At 36.4% G+C, this 21,782-nt stretch overlaps 2 protein-coding genes across 8 annotated transcripts in view; one reads left to right on the plus strand and one right to left on the minus strand.

Moving 5' to 3' along the window:
• The first annotated feature begins 740 nt into the window (after nucleotides 1–740).
• Nucleotides 741–3,690, plus strand: LOC110601359 (EEF1A lysine methyltransferase 4). The gene is made up of 9 exons (XM_021738470.2): nucleotides 741–1,301; nucleotides 1,579–1,692; nucleotides 1,796–1,864; nucleotides 1,965–1,984; nucleotides 2,092–2,144; nucleotides 2,258–2,288; nucleotides 2,385–2,463; nucleotides 2,870–3,009; nucleotides 3,211–3,690. The coding sequence occupies exons 1-9, from the start codon at nucleotides 1,121–1,123 to the stop codon at nucleotides 3,256–3,258; spliced, it is 735 nt and encodes a 244-aa protein (XP_021594162.1). The 5' UTR covers nucleotides 741–1,120; the 3' UTR covers nucleotides 3,259–3,690.
• Nucleotides 3,039–21,782, minus strand: part of LOC110601358 (importin beta-like SAD2) — a 30,991-nt gene continuing 12,247 nt past the window's right edge. For 3 of the 7 annotated variants that reach the window (XM_021738461.2, XM_021738462.2, XM_021738460.2), the window contains exon 21: nucleotides 5,603–5,796. In XM_021738461.2, the coding sequence (XP_021594153.1) occupies nucleotides 5,618–5,796 (179 nt within the window). In that variant the 3' untranslated portion in view covers nucleotides 5,603–5,617. Of the gene's footprint in view, nucleotides 3,077–5,602; nucleotides 5,797–19,943; nucleotides 20,591–21,269; nucleotides 21,772–21,782 lie in introns of those variants that run through there. The other 4 variants (XM_021738466.2, XM_021738465.2, XM_021738469.2 and 1 more) reach the window with 3 other exon arrangements.

The following is a 21,782-nucleotide window of genomic DNA, read 5'->3' on the forward strand; positions in this document are numbered from 1 at the left end:
ATATTAGTAAATTAAAAATTGACATATAAACCCTTAATAAAAAAGGCTCAATAGTCATTTAAACACATTTAATAAATAAATTTTATTTTTTTTTGTATGATTTGATCTTAGCCTGATTGAGCCCGGCTGAAATGCAATTTTATTCGCATTAGTAAAAAATACAAAACCCAACCCAGAAGACCAACCAACATTCTAATCCAGGAATGAAATCGATGCAGGAGCATCCACCGCAACCATCCAACACTTACCGCCCATGCAAACCGTTGAACAACCACGACAAAAACAACAAGCCAACAAGCACCAAGTACAACCACAGCACAGAAATTACTAGGTCCCGAATACACAATCAACTAAGAGACTTATCACCAATAAAATAGAAAATAATAATAAATAAAGAAACAAAGCTCTTAAACTGCTAAGCAAAAGTTGATTGTGTATATGAGTCACCGCGAAGGAGCAAATCAAAAAGGATTAATTCATGGTATTTTTAGTTTAATTTAGCTATGGAGTCATCTAAAGGAGCAAATCAAAAAGAGCAAATCAATACTCCTACACTGATTGTCGCCGAACCGACATTCTCGACGAAGACAACTGAGCCATATCATCGTCCAGAGCCATAGCTCAAATAAAAAAAAAGAAAAAGCAAAACAAATGAATAAATAAATTTTAAAAATAAAAAAAAATAAATTCAAAAAAAAAACTGCCCAAAAAAAACAAAAGACCTACAAAAGGCACCTAAAGGAATTAATACGGCTGAAGAAGATAACCTCCCTCGCCGGACACCTCGTCTCTTCTTTCTTCTCTCGCTTCTCTCTCCTATTCTCGCTTTGCTTATGTCCCAGTTGAATAATTCGTTTGGCTAACTATCTAAGATATTCAGTAACGCACTTCTTTGAAAAAAAGAGGAAAAAAAAAAAACCGCACTTGCTGTAGCACCTGGACGCTGGCCCAGGGGAAGTTAACACGGCGTCGTTTGTTTTATACAATCGCACTCATTCCTTGCAACTCTATTCGACCGACGGGAATGGTAAAGTGACCGTCTGTCCCTCTTAGTCCATTTCTGACAAGACCGAAGGAGCGCCGAACAGTCTGAGGGGGGGGAGGGGGGAGAGAGAGAGAGATGACAATGGGAACATCAACGCAGGCATACGGCGAGCCATGGTACTGGGACAACAGATATGCGAATGAATCAGGGCCCTTCGATTGGTACCAGAAGTATGCTTCCTTAGCTCCGCTCGTCAATCTCTACACCCCTCGCCACAACCATCCACGAATCCTAGTCGTTGGATGTGGCAACTCAGGTGCTCTTCATTACCTTTTCGCCTCTGTCGGGGATGGCACCTTCGAATCATGGCCTCATCTCTTAGCTTCCCCCCTTTCCTTTCAATTCCTCAAAATTTTATTTTTATTCTACTTAATTTATTTTCTACATTTAAGTGCGTCCAGTTTTCTTTGCCGTACTCCTAGAGTGATGCCCTTTGGTTCTGATTTTGTATACCTTGATGGATGAGATCAGTTATCGCTTTTTTGTTTTATATATAATTCATTTCTTTAGAAATTTTCAAAACGTGATTCCAGCATTTAGCGAAGGAATGGTGGATGATGGATATGAGGATGTGGTAAACGTTGATATATCCTCTGTAGTTATCGAGGCTATGCGGAAGAAGTATTTTAATCGTCCTCAACTGAAATGTATCTACTTCCCCTTAGTCGTGTGAGTTTTTATTTATTTGTTTGTTTTTCTGTGCAAAGGCTTTTCATTTTGTTGTTCTTTCCTCGTGCAACCCTTGTGCAGATATTCAAATGGATGTCCGCGATATGAGTGCTTTTCAAACAGGTTCCTTTGGTGCTGTTATTGATAAAGGTATCCTTTTAAGGGCATTTTCTTTTCCATCCTATGTAAAATATCACTGAAATGATCTTTTAAAGTTGATTCTTATGTTCGTTTGACATGGCTTTTTCAGGAACTCTAGACTCTATCTTGGTGAGTGCTGCATGCTTTCTTTTTTCTTCTCAAATACTGAATTGCTTCGGGTGTTATTCCTATTGTACTATGGATGATACTTATTAGCAACATATTTTTCTCTCTAGTGCGGAAATAATTCAAGACAAAATGCTGCCAAGATGCTTGATGAAGTTTGGAGGTAAAATGATACACTATGAATAACACCACTCAAAATTTTTCTTAATTTTATTTTTGCTTTTTTTTTTCTTGATCTGTTCACCATATATTGAAGCAGTTGATGACAAACTATAGGGTCCTCATAAATAAAGGAGTATATATCCTGGTAAAGAAAATTGCTTTCTTGAGTTGCTCTAGTAATTAAAGCATGATTTGTATTTGCCTTTACTTGCATGCATTGACAAGCCTTGCAAATGAGCAGGTTACGTATGGAGCTCCAGTTTATCGTTTACACTTGTTAAGAGAATCTTGCTTGTGGAGGATAAAACTTCATGTGATAGGTTCTATCTACTCCTTTTCCTCGATGATAAGAATTTTTGCTCATACATACAATTTGTTTCCTTTGTTTTACGCCAAATTTAATACCTAAATAAGGGGGAAATGGAATCTTAAATTTTACTATAATATAGGAAGAAATGCAATTGCTATGTTTTATTTTGGAGTGCTATGTGCATTGTAGCTAAAGTATCATGCTCATTTGAAACACTTAACCTTGACATACAAAATGGACATCCCTTCATAAAATTGAAATGGGAATGGAGATATTTGTCAAGCAAATTTTACTTCATATGATTGTCCAACATGCATTCATCATCATATGGGCTGCTAGATGCTTCCTTTATAATTGTTGGATTTTGTTTGCTTTTCTTCTTCAATGCTCTTAATCTTGCTGTTTGTGATGTGCAGAAAAGCTATTGTCTGAAGGAGCCTCTGAACATCCAATGTGGGAGTTGACAAATCCTGTTCCACTTGATGACTATGGAAATTCAGTGGAAGCAACACTTGGAAAGAACCCTGATGTCCATTACATTTACGTTTGCACTAAGGTTGGTGAAGTCAACTTCCTTTTTTGTTTCACTTTGTCCAGTCCCTAAAACCTCGAGGTTCGCTTGCCTGAAAAATATGCAATTAGCAATCTGTCAATAATATATTAACATCCACTCTAGCTGAAAATTTATCAGCGTTCCAAGCAGAGAGGTTTTTTTTTTCTTAATGGTTATACTTCTTGTTGCTTTTTTCCCCTTTAGGATGAATCTTTGAGGCCAGACCAAAAGCACAATGTGGCAGTTGAGTGAGACATATTAGGATGGTCAGCCATTCCCAATAAGGTGCATACACCAGCATGGTGCTTTTGGCATTGGTGTCCGGACCCCTTGTAGTACAACGGCCAAGGAGGTTGTTTCATGGTTTAAAACTCTGACTTCCAAGTTACTTACTCTTGTACCAAGATTCACTTTCAGCCAACATCTTGCAGTGCAACTTTTTTATCTGTGAATAATTGGACATCCTTTGTTGAAATACTTATTGTTAGTTCAGAGATGTTATATGTATCCTAATTAACCATGACTTTGTTTATTCCCTGAACCGACATGTCGATGGGACTGTATGCCAAAGCAAAATGTAATCTTTTGCTACTCTCCTTTTTCTAGTAGATTGGCTTGTATGTGCGATTGTGACAATTTCCCTATTAGATCAGATTTAAATTATCTAGATTATTTGCTCTTGAATGATGAATTCTTGTGGTTTGGTGTGCTGATCGACACATTGATAGGTACATTGACTTTATTGACTCTTGATAGATACACTCATTCACTTTACTCCTGTTTCATGTGACTTCTGCTGTTCTCTAAATACAATACGACTATATGAGTCTGTTTTTCCATTGTTATTTGAGCTTATCATCTAAAAGTTTTTTATTAAGAATTTTTTAAAATTTTAAGATTCTGCGCATCGAGGAGACGAGTTTCGGTCTTTTGCTGCTTGGTGGTATTCAATGTTTGGAGGCTTACAATCTGGCGATCGAAGGGAATTAGAGGTGGCTGGTTTCTTTGTTGGAATGTTTGGAAGGTTTGTAATGCTGCTATTTCTAATAAATTTTATATTGTTTGGTTCAAAATATTCTATTTTAATATATTTCTTAGAGAATAGATTTCTAAACAATTCAATTACCGGGAAGTATGATATGAACATGTTTAGTATATAAATCAATTTTCTAGCAAGCTGACGTATTTTACTTCCACACTTCCTTGAAAAATTTTACTTGCTTAGTTCCCTTACTCTCAGACAAACAAGGCTATAAAACATATTCTCTTTAGACATTTTTTGTAACACCAAATGCTCGGATATTTAATTAGTCGAGTAGGAGATGTTACCTAATAATTTTTTTATTTTTTTAAATTAATATTATGTAATTCATGATTTGTTTTTTACCAAAAATTCGATAAAAAAATGTTTATGCCTCCGTTCAGCTAGTTTGTATTGCGCCGCGAATGATCCATAAAATAAAAAGGCTACACATGAAACTTAGAGCATCATGTACGTATCAAATCAATCATGTCCATTCATGTGTGGAACGCAAATAACCAAAATGCCCCGTAAGCTATGGCCCCTCTTATTCTCTCGATCACTATCCTTCCAAATTTAGAATATGAACACAAGGATGCATTAATAAATTTAGCTTGAGCTTGTTGAAAGAATAATTTTTACATATATTATTCTTTTGTTAAATATTTCACTCGACACATTTAATTAGAATATATTTTACTTTTAAATTATTTTCTTCACATGCTCAATGCCTTTTCGATTTTTATCAGAACTAGTCTTCGTTTTTTATCAGAACTAGTTTATGATTTTTCATCATGAAAATAAATTTGAATCAATTATCTTTATCAGATGAAGAGGATTAGGAGCTAATTATCCCGCCTTCTGTGTCGACTCCAACCTCTACTTATGAGTTTTGCCTGGTGGGTATGTTTTGAACATATAATCGAATCAACTTCAACACGATGAGGAAGTGTTTGCAGATAATTGGCATCCTCCGGAGTGTTCAAATTATAGAATTGGGAGAGAAAAGGTTTCTGTTTTGTTTCTTTAATACTATGGACCTAGATTGTGTCATCACTGGCTAGCCATGGCTTTTCAACAAACATTTGCTGGTTAGCCAAACAATCGAACCAGCTGAAGATCCTTTGCAAATTCCTTTAGTTTTTGTAGATGTGTGGGTGCTGGTTCATGATCTCAAGCCTGGGTATATATCAGAAAGTATAACAGTTTCTCTTGGCAATTTTGTGGGTTCTTTTGTTGAATATAATTCGACTTTCACTTCTTTTATTGATGATGATGAACTGGTGATGAGAATTAGGGTCAAAATGGGTATTAGGAACCCGTTGAGGAGAAGGAAGAAGTTGGCTGATCTTGATGGAAGCTTCTTTTATACTCATTTCTCTTATGAAAGAATACATGTTTTTTGTTATTTTCGTGAGAAGCTTGGACACACCGACTCATTTTGTGATCTGTTGCTTCATAAGAGCAAGTGTGAATTGAAGCCTTTGTGGGGCGCTAATCTTCATGTGGTGGTTCGGCGACATCAACTTTCATTGAGTTCTTAGCTCAGAAAGGAATCGCCATACTCACAGGCTATATCTGATGTGGGAGTTATGGGGAGTAATCAAGCAAGTCAACCACCTTCCCAAATTTTTTTGACTTCCTTTTTGGGAACAAATTCACATGCTGAAGGGAGACTATCTGAGGTCGGGAGTATGGAAACGAATATGAGAGTATGGGCCATGATGATAATGATGGGCCTGCTAATGAGGATGCCGCTTTGAAAAAACCTGGTGATAAAAAGATGAAGAATTTTAAAAAAATTTAGAATATTTTTGTATTTCACTCTTAATTTTTATAATTGGTTTACATGATTATTTATATATAAAAAATTATAATTAAATAAAAAGTAAATAATTAAATAATAATTACAGAGATAATTAAATATTTTAATCAAATCATATCCCTATAATCAGCAAATAAGTCAACACTCCCTTTCAAATTAGCGTAAAGATGTCGCACATTCTCAACTTGCAAATCAGATTATGATAAATCTTATTGTTGAATCCTTTAGTAAACACATCCGCAAGTTGCCCAGTAGAAGTCACATGAACTAAGCTCAAGACACCATCTGTTAATTTTTCTTTAATGAAGTATCGATCAATCTCAATGTGCTTCATTTGGTCATGTTGGACTAGATTTTGTGCTATATTGATGGTAGTTTTGTTGTCACAATACAAAGTTATCTTATCTCTCTTGGACAATCTCAGCTCCTCCAATAACTTCTGCAACCATAAAAGTTTATACACATCTTAGGCTATTACTCTGTATTCTACTTTAACACTTGACCGAGAAATAACACTTTGTTTTTTGATCCTCCAGGTGATAAGGTTCCCTCCCACAACGATGTAATAGCCAGAGGTGGATCTCCTGTCATTGAGAGATTCTACCCAATTTGCATTTGTGAAAGCTTTAAATAGGAGGTGACCATGTTTGGAGTAAAGAAGCTCTTTTCCTAACGCAGACTTTAGGTATCTCAAGATGCAAAGTACAGCCTGCAAATGAGTCTCGCGAAGGTAATGCATGAATTGGCTGACAAAGCTAACAGTATAGACTATATCCAATCGAGTGTGTGAGAGATAAATCAACCTCCCTACCAATCTCTCTAGTATCTTCCAATATCCATGGACTTAACAGTTCCTGCTTGCATCTTGTGATTACTTTCAATGGGAGATTCTGCTAGTTTACACCCCAACATACCGGCTTCTTTCAAAAGATCCAGAATATACTTTCTTTGGGAGATGAAAATTCCTTTTTATGATCTAGCCACGTCAATACCTATAAAATATTACAGTTTTTCTAGATCTTTAATTTTAAATTCTTGAGCCAACAACCTTTTTAGTTGATTCATTTTCTCTTTGTCATCACCTAACACCACTATATCATCAACATGTACAATAAAAAGGGTAATCTTACCCTTATATGTTTAATAAACAGAGTGTGATCAGCATTGCTCTGTTGGTAATCAAATGACATCATGGCTCTGCTAAACCTGTCAAACCAAGCTCTGGAAGATTGTTTAAGCCCATACAAAGCATTTTTTAACCTGCACACCTTTCATTCTGTCTTCTCATCAGCGAACTTAGTAGGGATCTCCATGAATACTTCTTCCTCTAAATCTCCATGGAGGAAAATATTTTTCACATCAAACTGTTGTAAATCCTGGTCTAAGTTGGCTGCACAAGATAATAAGACTCTAATTGAGTTCATTTTTGCAACTGGAGCAAATGTCTCTTGATAATTCACTCTATAGGTCTGGGTCAATGTATTTCACTGTGAACACCCACTTACAGCCAATAAGTTTCTTCCTAGGTGGGATAGTGACAAGCTCCCATATCTCATTTTTTGCCAATGCTTTCATCTCTTCAATCATTGCTCCCTTCTATTTAGGATCTGCAAGAGCTTCCTTCCAATCCTGTGGAATAGATACAAAGAAAATAGAAAAGGCAAAAGCTCTATAGGAGGGAGACAAGGATTCATAAGAAACAAAGTTAGAAATAGAGTGTTTAGTACAAGATCTGACCCATTTTCTTTGTGCAATAGGTTTATCTCAGTCATTGGAGCATTCAAGAGTTATGGGTAACTCACCAGAAGAAGATTCTTGACTTTGAGTAGACTGCATAATGGTTTCTTTTGCTTTGTCTCTCCTCGAATACCTCCTCAAATTTGACTTGTCCAAACATCCAATTCTCTTCCCCTGATTGGATATCTCCCCCTATCTACTAGAACTTAAACTCTCTAGCTGAACCATATCATTCAGAATCATAAAATTTAAGATCACCTCTTCTTATTCATTATTCTCCCCTTGAAGAAGTGAGTGGGTGGTACTAAAGTAGGGTTCAGTTTCTCGGAAGGTAACATCTATATTGATAAAGTATTTCCTAGATAGAGGGTGATAACACCTATATCCCTTCTGTGTCAGAAAATACCCCATAAATACACATTTAAGGGTCTTGGGGTGTAACTTTCCGACCGTCCTAGTATGGACAAAGCAAACACACCCAAATACTTTTAGTAGAACAATGTATGAATTCTTCCCTTGTAGAACCTCCAAAAAACTCATAAAGTCAAAGGCCTTGAGGGGCATTCTATTGATAAGATAAGCAGATATAAGGACTGCATCTCCCCAATATGCTTTGAGTAGGTTCATAGTGAACATAAGAGATCGAGCTACCTCTAATAGATGCTCTTTTTTCCTTTCAGCAATGCCATTTTGAACACTAGTATAAGGATTACTGATCTAGTGTACTATCCCATTATTCTCCAAATAAGTAGAAAAACTACTATCCATGTATTCTTTTCCATTATCAATTCTCAAAATTTTCACCTTAGTATCAAATTGAGTACAAATCATCTTATGAAATGATTGAAAATAAGAAAAGATATCACTTTTATCCTTAATCAAATAGACCCAAATCATTCGAGTACAACAATCAATAAAGGTGACAAACCATCGATTACCAGATAAAGAGACAGTTTGAATAGGACCCCAAACATCAGAATAAATAGTCACAAAAGGAATTTGCCTTTTATTATGACTCAAAGGATAGGAGTTTCTAGTGTATTTAGCATACTCACAACCATCACAAAATAAAGAACCAAACTGAGTTCTAGTAAAAAAACTAGGATAAATTTTTTCTAAGACAAAAAAAAATGGATGCCCTAAACGCCTGTGCCACTATATTATTTCCTGATTGACATCCTTATTTCTCCAAAACAGGCTTAAGATATTGGAAAATCTGGATCACCTTCCAACATATATAAGTCATCATGTAGTCTACTATTGTCAATCCTCTTCCCTGTGAGAAGATCCTGAATAACACAATTATCAGAAAAGAATTCAATTTTACAGTTAAAAGCATTGGTGATAGCATTGACAGATAAAAGGTTGACAGTAAAATGGGGAACATGAAGGACATATGATAATTTAATATTGGATGCATAAATAACAGAACATGTTCCGGATATGAGAGTAAAAGAGCCATCAGCAATTCTAACACTATCTTTGGTTAAAGAAGAAAAATAATTGAGAAAGTTTTTAGAAGAGCCTGTCATGTGTCTATTCACACTAGAATTAATAATTCATAGAACAGTATCAAGAGAGGAAGCATTACCTGACTTTACAAAGTTAAATGTGGCATCAAAGGATAAAGAGGTATCAATATGAGACAAGAGGCGCTTGAGACTCTTCTGAATTTCATTAGGGGAAAAGAACTCAGCCGTTGTTGTCTCCTTAAAGGGCTCTTCCACAATTTCTGCTAAATTAGCTTGAGTTCTGGAGGTAGCTCATTTCCCCCACGGCCTCTAATGGAACAACCATGTAACTTCCAACAAGTCTCCTTGGTATGCCTCGGTTTTCCATAATAGTCACAATGCAGGTGATCTTTCTCAAAATTAGGAGGTTAGGTGTGCTCAAACTAGTAGTCAGTCCAGCCTTTTCAATTGGTGCAGTATAGAGCATAGCATGTCAACAACTTTCCTCTTATTGAACATGAGTGTGAGCATCTTTTAGAGAAGAAAAATATTTTTTTTCCCAACACTTGGACCCAAATTGAATCATATTCGTTATTCAATCCTGCAAGAAAATCATAAACCCGCTCCTTTTCAATCATTCTTCGAAATTTGACTACATCTATAGTGCAGTCTGCCTGGAAGTCCTGATAGTAATCAAGTTCCTGCCATAAGCCATATAACTCAAAATAAAATTAGAAGATAGTCATTTCTCCTTAGTACCAAGGATCTTATTTCGAATATCATAAATTTGGGCATCGTTTCCAATCTTAGAATAAGTTAAGGACAAAACCTTCCATATTTTTGCTACAGTATCAATTAACAAATAGGATTTAGAAATATGAGGTTACATAGAGTTAAGTAACCATGTCATAATAAGACAATTATCTGAGTCCCATTGAGGAAAATTTGGATCACTGTCATCTGGTTACTTCTTATTACCAGTGACATAGCCCTGTAGTCCTCTAACCTTAATAAAAATAAACAAGACCTTGACCTAGCAAGATAATTAGTTCCATCAAGTTTTACAGGACTCATTGTAAGGAATGATTATCAAAATTAGGAATCGAGACCCTTTTACCTTCTGTCATGATAAAGACAAATGAACCGTGAAAGAATATGAGGTACCAAAGTTGTACACATAAGAGAGCCCAACCGAATCACCAAAAGACCGGGTAGTGGCATGGAAAGGCCAAGAAAGACGGTCAGAATCATCGCCAGAGTGATCAAAGCAGTGAAGCAGTGTCAAACGATGTCTCACATGCCGGGAAAGGAGAGCGTGTGAACCTCAAACGTGGATTTTTTCAGCGTTGGGGCTAGGTAGTCAGGCCGGCAACGATCCGACGATTCTCTTGGTGCTAGCGGTGAGTGGTGAGAAGGTTCCTAGATGGGTTAGTACCAAAAAGGTAGATCTAGGGTTTTGAAACCCTAAAAAGGAAAAATTAAATTTAAACCCTAAAATCAGGAAAAAAACTCTAATACTATGAAGAATTTTGGAAAATTTTAGAGTATTCTTGTATTTCACTCTTAATCTTTATAATTGGTTTATATGACTATTTATACCCAAAGAATTATAACTAAATAGGAAGAAAATAATCAAATAATAATTAGAAAGATAATTAAGGATCCTAATCAAATCAGATCATATTTCTAGAATCAGCAAATAAGTGAACAAAAGAATAGGCCACGTATCAAACCGTCTTATGCCAACAGTGTTTCTCAAACCAAGGATTCAGTGTCGGCGATGAATTCTAGACCAGTGGTCAACCCCTTTAAACAAGGTGACCGACAACCATGAGGATTTTAAGTTAGAACTGTCGAGGGGCTGGCAACCCTTGCACAGTACGAGCGCTCAGGGATTTCTCTTTAAGCTATAGGCCTAATATACTTTTTATTATGGAAACAAAAGTGCATTGTGTTTGTATGGAAGCTATTAAGAGATGGTTACACTTTGATAACTATTTTTATGTGGATAGTATTGGTATTGGGGGTGGCTTATCTCTTATGTGGTCTGAAAATATTTGTTTACAGGTTACGAGTTTTTCTTCAAATTTTGTCGAGTCTATAGTTGGGGTTGAGATTGATAGTTGGAGGTTCATTGGTTTTTATTGTTTTTCTGAGGTTACAAGGAGTCGTTCCTCTTGGAACTTACTTAGAGCCCTTGCTACTCATAGCTAGCTTTCCTGGTTATGCCGTGGGGATTTTAATGACATTTCTTCTTATAGAGAGAAATTGGGTGGCCCTGCTCGCCCAAATTATCTTGTTTCGGGTTTTTGTGAGGCGTTAAGTGATGCTGGTCTTATGGATTTGGTACAGTTAGGCTCCTCCTTTACTTATAACTATAGGGAGGGCACTGATCATTGTATGAGGGAGAAGCTTGATCGTGCTTGCTCAACAATTTCTTAGTCTAACCGTTTTCAGGATGTGGTATGTACTGTACTTATGTCTCCTACATCAGATCATAATCCCATTTTAGTCGAAATATCGAGGAGTGAAAAGAAGGTGGCTGATAGACGTTTTCGGTTTGACAACTCTTGACTGGCCGATTTGTCTTTGAAGGATGTTATAGCTCAGTCCTGGTCTGATTGTGCTCAATTGCCTTGTCTGGAATGGCATGATCAAGTGGTGCAAAACGTTCAATGGTGGAGCAAAACTCAGAACAAATTGCGCTGGGTTCAGAAAGAAACAATTAAAAAGCAGATACAAAACGAGTAGCAAACTTTAGGTTTACTTAAGCAGTTGAAGGAAGTGTGGAATTCGATTTTGGAGGAGGATGATATTCGATTAAAACAATAAGCAAAATCTTTCTGGTTTCAACATAGGGATCAAAATATGAAATTTTTTCACAATAGTATTAAAAGTCGCAGGCGCAGAAATAAAATTGAAAAACTTACATGTGCTGATGGTTCGATTACTACAAATGAGGAGGTTATGTTTTCTCTCATTCATGACTATTTTGAAGTCTTATTTTAAGGGTCTAATTCGGATTGTTCAGAGGTGTTGACATTAGTTTGGAGGCAAATTGATTATTCTAATAATTTGGAGCTTATGGGGGATTTTAGTGATGAGGAGTTCATGGAGGCTCTTTTTCAAATGGATCCTAACAAGGCTCCAGGGGTTGACAATTTGAATCCTGCTTTCTTTCAGCAGTACTAGAATATTCCGAGGACTGATATTTTAGATGCTTGCAGATCGTGACTTGCTCAAGGTACTCTTCCTGCTTCTTTAGCTGATACTTTAATAGTGCTAATTCCAAAAGTCTAAGACCCTTTGTTTGTTAAGGATTATCGCCCTATAGCCCTATGTAATGCCCTGTATAAAATATTGTCAAAGGCTCTTGCTAACAGGTTAAAGAGATTCCTGCCAGTTAATTACTGATAATTTTATTGTGGCTTTTGAAACTATTCATGGAATGAGACAAAGATCACGAAGTTCTTTGGGCAATTGTACCTTGAAGATTGATATTGCCAAGGCCTATGATAGGGTAAATTGGGATTACTTATCTGCTATGCTAAACTTCTTGGGTTTATCTCTGATTTGGGTCCAGTGGATGCAGATGTGTTTCTCAAATGTGAATTATTTAATTGCAGTTAATGGGAAGAAAATTGGCCCAATTATTCCTGGCAGGGGCCTTAGGCACGGTGACCCAATTTCACCTTGTTTTTTATTATGGCTGAAGGGTTGTCTTTACTGCTTCAAGATAGAGAGTGTAAAGATGTCCGCATATTTGCCATCTATTTTTCGCTGATGACTCATTGCTTTTCTTTAAGGATTCTGTATCAGAGGTCACACAAATGAAGAATATATTAGATACGTATGAGCAGGCTTCAAGGCAATCAGTGAACTATCGTAAATCTGGAATTATGTTCAGTCTGAATGTGCAGAATGTGGATCATGATGCTATTTCTGGTATACTTAGTGTGAATCTTCCTTTAGGGAATAGCAACTATTTGGAATTGCCATCCCTGATTGGGCGTAGCAAGAAACAAATTTTCTCTTTTATTAAAGATGAGGTTTGGAGACAGTTGAGTAGCTGGAACAACTATTTCCTATCTAGAGCGGGTACGGATGTTTTGATTAAAATTATTCTCCAAGCTATACCTGTGTACTGTATGAATGTGTTTTTGCTCTCTGTTGCTACTTGTCATAAAATACAAGTGATAACGGACAAATACTGGTGGGGTGGGTGTAAAGAAAATTGCAGAGGCATTAACTGGCTCTCGTGGGATCACATGTGTTGTGCTAAAAGTGATGGTGGTATGAATTTTAGAGACTTGTGGTGTTTCAACACTACTTTATTGGGGAAAAAGGTTGGAGACTTATGGTTACCAATAATACTCTTCTTTATCAGGTACTCAAAGCAAAATATTTCCCTGGGGGGACTTCTTATCTGCTGAGTTGGGTTTCAGTTACAACTTTGTTTGAAAGAGTATTCCATCCTCAAAATAGTTGTTGTTACAGGATGCAAGATGGAGAGTTGGTGATGGTAGAAATATTTATGTGAATGGGAACCCATAGATCCCAAAGGATGTTGGCTTTTTACCTGATGAAGGCTCGTTAGACATTAATGATGCTATACGTATTTGTGATTTATTTTTGTTTGGGGAACAATGGTGGGACGTGAATAAGTTGATGCATTTATTTAGTGTCAATGATTTGAGAGCCATTCTTCAAATTCCTTTGAGTTTGGTGGCCAAACTGGACGTCTTGTTGTGGCAATTTGATAGACATGGTTTATATATGATGAAATTTGCTTATCATATGGCGTTGAATTTGTATCGAGAATAGTAGGCCTTAAATGCTTCTGTGGGTTGGAAACGAATTTGGAATTTGGATGTGCTCCCTAAGCTTAGGGATTTTATTTGGAGAACCTGGCGAGGTGTCCCACCATCTAAGGATAATCTAATTAGGAGGAGATGAATGTGGATTCTAATTGCTTGTTTTGTGATGGGAACGAGAGCATTAATCATGTTTTGCTAGATTGTGTTTTTGCTAAGGAGTTATGGAGGCTGGCTGGTATTGTTTTGACTAATACTATTTCTTCATTTCAGGGCCTTTTTAATGATGTTTATGAGGGCTTGGGACGTGAAAGAGCTGCACGCATTTTCATGCATGCGTGAAAATTATGGCAAACTAAAAATAATCTCTTATGGTCAAATATTTTCTCTAATCCACAGCAAGTTCATATAATAGTAAATAGATATTATTGTGAATACAAAGAGTTCAAGCAGTCTCGCCGAAATGCTATCCAGTCTGCTCTTTCAATATCCAACAATCTAGCTATAGTTTCAATTGCATCGCTTTCAACGGAATGATTTGCATTTGTAGATGGATCAGTTTTTGCTTAAGAATATTTTTTCGGGTTTGGGGTGCTGTTTGAGGATATGGAGAGTGCTTTTACAACGACTATAACAGGTTTTGTTGAAGATGTTGGCAATCCGGCCATTTCGGAAGTGACGACAATTTGACAATGTCTTAATTATACTAAAGATTGCTTTTCCTTCCTAGTTGTGTTTTCATTAACAACCAAACTCTTTTCTTTGATAACCAAACTCTTTTCTTTGTCTTAAATTCAAGACAATTAGATAATTATGAATTTGACTTAATTGTATTTGATTGTAAGAATATTTTAAATGTCATGACTGATATTACTGTGTATTGAATTAGACGTCTACTGTGTATTGAATTAGACATTTAAGTAATATTGGTGCTCATTTGTTAGTTAGAGCATCAATTTATCACGAATATTTTCAAGTATGGGTGGAGTTTTTTATTGTTTATTTGATTACTACTCTTTGAGTTGAATAAATTATCACTCGATTTTCAAAAAGAAAATTATAAAATTCTAAATATTTCAAACTACTATTTGTACTTATTCTTTAAAATACTTTTTTTAAAAAATCATTTTTCTTTATTAACTCCTCCTTCTCTCCTTTTCATTTCATTTCATACCCTCTCTCTCGTTTCCCCTTGGAAGATATGTTTTTCTCTTCCCTGTCTCATGTTACCAAACAATACAATATAAAATTTTCAAAAAAATTTGGGTTTTTGATTCTCAACATCTTCAAAAAAAATTTTCCTTTTCCTTCTATTCTTAACTTTAATTTATCTTCGTTTCACTTGACTTTTGGTTCTCTTTTCCCCTTATATTCATAATTTTTGTATTGCTTTTGTGTATGTAAGTTTACATTTGCTCATGAGTATATCAATGGCTAAGACGAGAAGATTCCTTCTCAATCAACCAATTCGGAGCTTAAAGCCCTACTGTGAAGAGTCAATCTGAAGGCTGAAGCTTCCCTAGCCCTAGGTGGAGAAGTTGGAGATTATGCTGGTGGGGCTAGGCACACGTAACTTGCAACTTTGTCGGCAGGCTCAAATTTCTTGCCTGATAATATAGGATCCCGAATTATTTCATGTTTATTCTTAATTAGGATGGAAATTAAATTCATACTGAAATATTAGAAATAGTGCCTAATAGTATTCTATAGACACAAACGAAGATGTATTCAACAAGGTTTCGAATTCATTCCCATCTATTTCTTTCCGTGGTTGTAGAGTCTTCAAATGGGCATTTCGAGGGATGTAGAATGAGATGCTAAAACTACGAATCTAAATATTAAAAATATATAAATATATATGAAGAAATGGAGATTCGTACATTTAGAGGATAATTACTTTTAATTTTTTATTTCAAATAAATTTTTAACTTATAATTACTAATTTTAAAACTTTTTTTTTAAGTGTCTGGTCAAAGTTAATTAATTTATTAAAATAAGAACAAAAAATATAAAGTTACTAAATGCCCCTTTTAATTTATTAAAAACTAAAAATAAAAGGTTTTCATGTTGAATTTTTGAAACTAACCTCACTTTGAATTTTCGGAACTAACTCTTTGTTTAGGATGAGTTTTTTTTTAGGGTAATGAAAAATTCTTCAAAACTTAGCAACTAAGAATTTTTTTTTTTTTCCAAAAACAGCTCTCACGATGGTTGAGGCTTTTCTCTTTTGTTTCTAATAAAAAGTCTTTTTCTTAATCATTTCTTCATCATCTCTTTTTGTTTCTGTCTCTTTTTTTCTTTATCTATTCTATATTTCTATCTCTCTCTATTCTTTCCATTTCTGTTTCTTTTTGTCAGTTTTCCTTAGCACTGTTCTTTTTTTGTATTTATGATGGTGAAAACCAATCATATTGATGCTGAGATGTACTGACGGCTGAATATGGGGGGGGAAGAGGAGGATAAATTGGAGTATTTAGATGAAGATGTGAATCAGGAGGAGAGTCCGGTGTCGGATTGGCAATTCTGTGTTGCTGATCGTCTTTTGACGGAAAAATCCATTAATTTTCAGATTTTTCATCAAATAATGGCTAGTGTTTAGATGCCGGTTAAAGCGGTGATTATTAAGGAACTTGGCAACAATGCTTTCCTGTTCTAGTTTTTCTATTAGATGGATGTTGATCGAATCCTGAAGGGTGCGCCGTGGAATTATCAACAGGTTCTGTTGCTCCTTCATGAACTGCAGTTGAATGAAAACCCAAAGGAGGTAGATTTGACGAAAATAGATATGTGGTTTCAGGTTCATAATTTACTCTCAGGGTATGTGTCAGAAAAATATGCTATTGATTTTGGTAATCATGTTGGAAGTTTTATTGCATCTGATCCAAAGAATTATACACGAACACAGAGGGAGTATATGAGAATTCGTGCTCGTATGGATGTTCGCAAGCCTTTAAAACGTAAGCTGCAAGTTAAGAAACCCAAATCCCAGTGGGAGTGGGTTGATTTGAAGTATGAAAGGCTGAATATGTTCTATTACTTCTGTGGAATTAGTGGACGTACAAATCGTTTCTGTCATCTTCTCTATGATATGCCAAACTTCACAGGAGACAAGTTTTTATGGGGACCTTGGCTAAAAGCAGAAACACGATGGGTGTCACAGATTGGGGCTTGATGGTTGAGGTCGGAAAGTGATCTGTTGAAGAAGGAAGAATCGAATGATGTTATGATTTTCAATAAGATGAACGGAAAGAAACCTGTTGACGGCGGTGGAGCAAGGGTGGTGGAGAATAGCAGAGGCAGTTCCAATCCTAATCAAAATTCAAAAACAGATGAGATGGATTTTGAACAGGATGTGGATAATGATAACGCTGGGGTTCAAAATGTTGATGAGTCAATTCTATTAACTGAACAAAAGCGTCGAAGGATTGGGGATGTGGTGTATGAATCAGATGAGGCGATTGGTGTAGATAAGGTACAAGATACGTTTGAAGACGATTCAAAAAACGGATTAGCGGTGGATTCTAGTTTTCAGGCCTGCCTAGATCAATGAGTACCTTAAATTAGAACTACGGGCTTTACAAGATATGATCCAGAATAAAAAAGCCCACTTTTATTTTTCTTATGAAAACAAAATAAATAAATAAAATATTTCGGCTCAACAAAACTCTGGGCTTCAGTGGAGGGTTGGCATTGTTTTGGAAGGAGACGTCAATGGCCTAGTTAGTTTCTCAAACCATCATATTGATGTTTTGGTTAACATTGAAGGAATGGCTCGGTGGAGATTGACAGACTTCTATGGGTATTCAAATAGAAATATTAGAAGGATAGGAAGGGATTATTAAAATCGTTAGTGGTTAAATCAGACAAACTGTGGTGTGTAGGATTTGCTTTGGCCTTCGGAGGAACAAAGAGGAGACGGACAACCTCGACATTTATTATAAGGCTTTCGGGCAACTCTTGATTCATGTCAATTGCAAGACTTAGGGTATGAAGGGCCACGGTGACTAATCGAAGTGATGGGGATTTAGTTCGTGAAAGGCTTGACAAAGCTGTTGTTACTGGTTCATGGAGAACGATTTTTAATATGGCAAAACTTCATGTGCTTGAAACGGAATCGTCAGATCACCTTCTGATTTTCCTTGCACTAGTTGTACAGATACAGAAGTTTGTAAGGCAGCAATTTCGTTTTGAGAATTCTTGGATTCAGGAAGTGGATTGTAAATCGATTGTGGAGGATGGATGGCGTAGAAGTGAAAATATGCAACTTAATGAACGAATTGATTTACGTGTGAAACAGCTTCAAGTATGGGCTAAAAATCATCATGAAGATTTTCGAAAAAGGCTGAGGTAAAACAACATCTGTCGTTCCTCCATAAACAACGACATGTTTGTATTATCTTAAGGAAGTGGAAGCACGGTATAGTAATCTGTTGTTCCAGAATGAAAATTATTGAAAACAAAGAGCAAAGCAGCATTGGCTTGCAGGTGGAGATTCAAATACCAGCTATTTTTTGAAAAAAAACTGTCACACAGTCAGAAGAATGAGAATGATCAGTGGGTCTCATGGGATTCGGGATTGCCAGAATTGATTTTAGACTTCTACAATGACTTGTACACATCTTCTCAAGGCGATATGCATGGTATTTTGCCTTTTGTTCAAACAAAAATTACTGAGGAGCAGAATAATTTTCTCCTTGACCCGTATACAAGGGAGGAAATTAGAGAGGCAGTATTTTCTATGCATCTCAACAAAGTCTAGACTTGATGGTTATTCTTTCAATCTTATTGGGATATAGTGGGTGATGCCGTTGTTACAGGTTGCTTGGATTTTCTAAATGGTGATGGAATGCTTCCTAGGAATAATCGAACTAATGTAGTGTTGATTCCGAAAAAGGAAAGTTCAGGATTTGCGGCCGATTTCTTAGCAATGTAATTGATCGGATGGTGTTAAAACAATTGCAAATCATCTCAAATTAGTACTGCCTGCAGTTATCTCAGAGTGCCTTCATTCCAAATCGATTGATTACATATAACATTATAATTGCCTGTGAGACTTTCCATTCTCTAAAACGGAAAACTCAAGGTAATACGGGATTGCTAGCTTTGAAGACAGATACGGCGAAGGCCTAGGACAGAATTGAGTGGCAATATTTGCAACAAATGTTACTGAAGCTCGATTTTTTTAGTATGTGGATCGAAAAAATTATGAAAGTAGTTACTCTGTGTAGTATTATTTTGGACATGGACGAGAAGAATGACCTGTGATTTCTCAACGGGGTTTGAGGCAAGGGGATTCTTGTCCCCATACCTGTTTATAATATGTGCGAAGGTCTTTCGGCTAGGTTGTTTGTATTACAAAGCCAGGGACTAATTCATGGTGCGTAGGCGGCAAGAGGTGCAGTCCCAGTTTCCCATCTTTTTTTTTGCCAATGACGCTCTTTACTTTACAAAGGCAAATTCTGCTGAAGCTAATACATTGAAGACCAGCTTATGTGAATATGAAAAGGCTTCAAGTCAGCAGGTCAGTCTCACTAAATCTTCTGTTATGTTTTCTTCTAACGTTGCTAGTGGTGATAGAGCTGCATTGTGTGCTACTTTGGGTGTTGAGGAAGCAAGTTATGGCAATTATCTTGGGATGCCATCAACTATTGGAAGAAACAAGAAACAGGTCTTTCAATATGTTGTTTAAAAAATTGTGAAAAGGCTAAAAGGTTGAAAATTCAAGGTATTGTCGAAGGCCGATAAAGATGTTCTTTTACGAACAGCTGCACAAGCTATGCTTAACCACTTGATGAGTTTATTTTTGGTGCCTATGGAAACTTGTCAAGAACTCGAGACGGCAACGATTAGTTTCTTCTGGGAATCAGGGTCAAATAATGGTAAAGGAGTTAAATGGATGCGCTGGTCAAGGATGGCTATTCCGAAAGTACATGGAGGCTTAGGCTATCGCGATTTACATCAATTTAATTTGGCTCTGGTTGCAAAACAGGGATGGCGCATATTACAACAACCGGATACTTTAGCTTCAAAAGTGTTAAAAGCAAGTCATGATTCATCTTCCAATGAAGCATAATTGGGGCATAATCCAAGCCAAATATGGAGAGCAATTTTGGCTTCGTGACATATTATACAGGAAGTGCGAAAAGAATTGGTGATGGTACAACCATAGACATATGGAGAGATCCCTAGCTGGTAGATCCTCATCAACCATTTGTACAAACAGAACGAGAAGACGCTATTCAAGTTAATATGGTGGCTGATTTAATTGTGAATAGGCAGTGGGATGTTGAGCTTGTGAGAAGCATTTTCCAGGAAAAAGATGTAACGTGTATATTGCAGATTCGTCTTTCGCGAACGGTTAGAAAGGATGAATGGGTGTGGACTTCTACACATTCTGGACAATATACTATTAAAGAAGGGTATAAAATGGCGACTGCCATTCCAGAACAGCAGCTTCCCGATCAAAATTTTCTTTGGGGAAAAATTTGGCAGGTGCAAGTTCCGAGTAAAGTTTAGATTATGGTGTGGAGAACTTTGAGACAAACTTTACCTTATAATGTTAACCTTCAATACCACCATGTTGAGGTTAATAATTGCTGCCCAGTTTGTAATCATGAAGCAAAACGGAGCTGCACATTCTTCATGACTATCCAGTAGCGCGCCTTGTTGTCATCATTTGGCTGGTCGCATTCAGCCACTCCATCAATGGCTCTTGCAAGTCTTGCAGCAGTTGAAGCTGAAGGACAAAGAGGAGGTGTTCATGATTATGTGGAGCTTATGGATGTCCCGAAATGATGTATTGTGAAATAAAAGAACTTGTGATTCACAGTATGTCTTGCTTAGAGCTCATTTAGTGCTTTCAGAATGGAGGATGGTGAGGAAAGGGAAGCAACTGCAATAGTAATAAGTATCAATTGTGGGATATGGAAAGCTCCAATACTAGGTACGTATGCAATGCAGATGTTTCTGTTCAACCAAATGGTTTGTTGGATCTAATAATCAGATGTTTCTGTTCAACCAAATGGTTTGTTGGATCTTGGCATGATTATTAGAGATAGTAATAGCTTATTTTGAGCTGGCAAACTTGCTATTCATATGGGTATAAATGATCCAACAATAGGAAAAATATTATGCTTTGGTAAAGCTTTAGAGTTGGTTAAAGTCTTGATTTTTTTCTAAACTTTAAAGTCAAAAGAATGTTATAGATCCTATTTTTCAATACTTGACGATTATAACGCTCTTATAAGTGAGCTAGATGAAGTTTCTTACTCTTTTATAAAAAATCAATCGAGTCGCTCATACGATAACTCAAACAGCTAGTTCTATATATGGTATTCTATGGAGCATGCCCTCCTTTTTTTTGTATGAAGCTTTAGAATTTAATCGTAATAATATACGCTAGGCGCAAGCTACCATTCAAAAATTAAATTTCTCAGCTCATCCTTCCATCTTTCATTATCAGCAGTATTTCTGACAACAATTAAGGAACCCTAGGGAGCTTCATTTAGGAAGGGTAACATTCCCTCCTTGCTCTTTGAATTTTCCTTCTTTTTTTTTCACCATACCACTTAAGCTCCATCATATTACAGGGTAGGAAATGAGGAATCTCATCCTCTATCTCAAGTTTCCCGTCTGATGAATATCAAACATTGTCTCGAACTCTAAATAGAAGACATCCAATCGACTATATAGTCTCAAAACTTATGTCCCCAAAATGTAAAGTAAATATATAACATTCCTCCTGGATAGGCCTCAAAGAAATGTCCTAGTGTTGGAAGAAATGGTTACACTCGGGATAGGCAGACAGGAAATTCGATACGACAGCCGAAGACAATGCCTGCCCTTGTATGAGAAAATGATAGAATCTCTCCATCAATGAAAATATAATCCTTTGTTCATCTAAATCTTCCAAAGCACCTGTAATCACA

Source organism: Manihot esculenta, chromosome 15 (genome assembly GCF_001659605.2).
Source record: "Manihot esculenta cultivar AM560-2 chromosome 15, M.esculenta_v8, whole genome shotgun sequence".
Taxonomy (NCBI): domain Eukaryota; kingdom Viridiplantae; phylum Streptophyta; class Magnoliopsida; order Malpighiales; family Euphorbiaceae; genus Manihot; species Manihot esculenta.

Coding starts and splice junctions, on each gene's coding strand:
- LOC110601359 (XM_021738470.2), top strand. CDS start 1,121: ATGACAATGGGAACATCAACGCAGGCATACGGCGAGCCATGGTACTGG. Junction 1,865..1,964: donor TGGTGCTGTTATTGATAAAG/GTATCCTTTTAA, acceptor TGGCTTTTTCAG/GAACTCTAGACTCTATCTTG. Junction 2,464..2,869: donor GATAAAACTTCATGTGATAG/GTTCTATCTACT, acceptor TGTGATGTGCAG/AAAAGCTATTGTCTGAAGGA.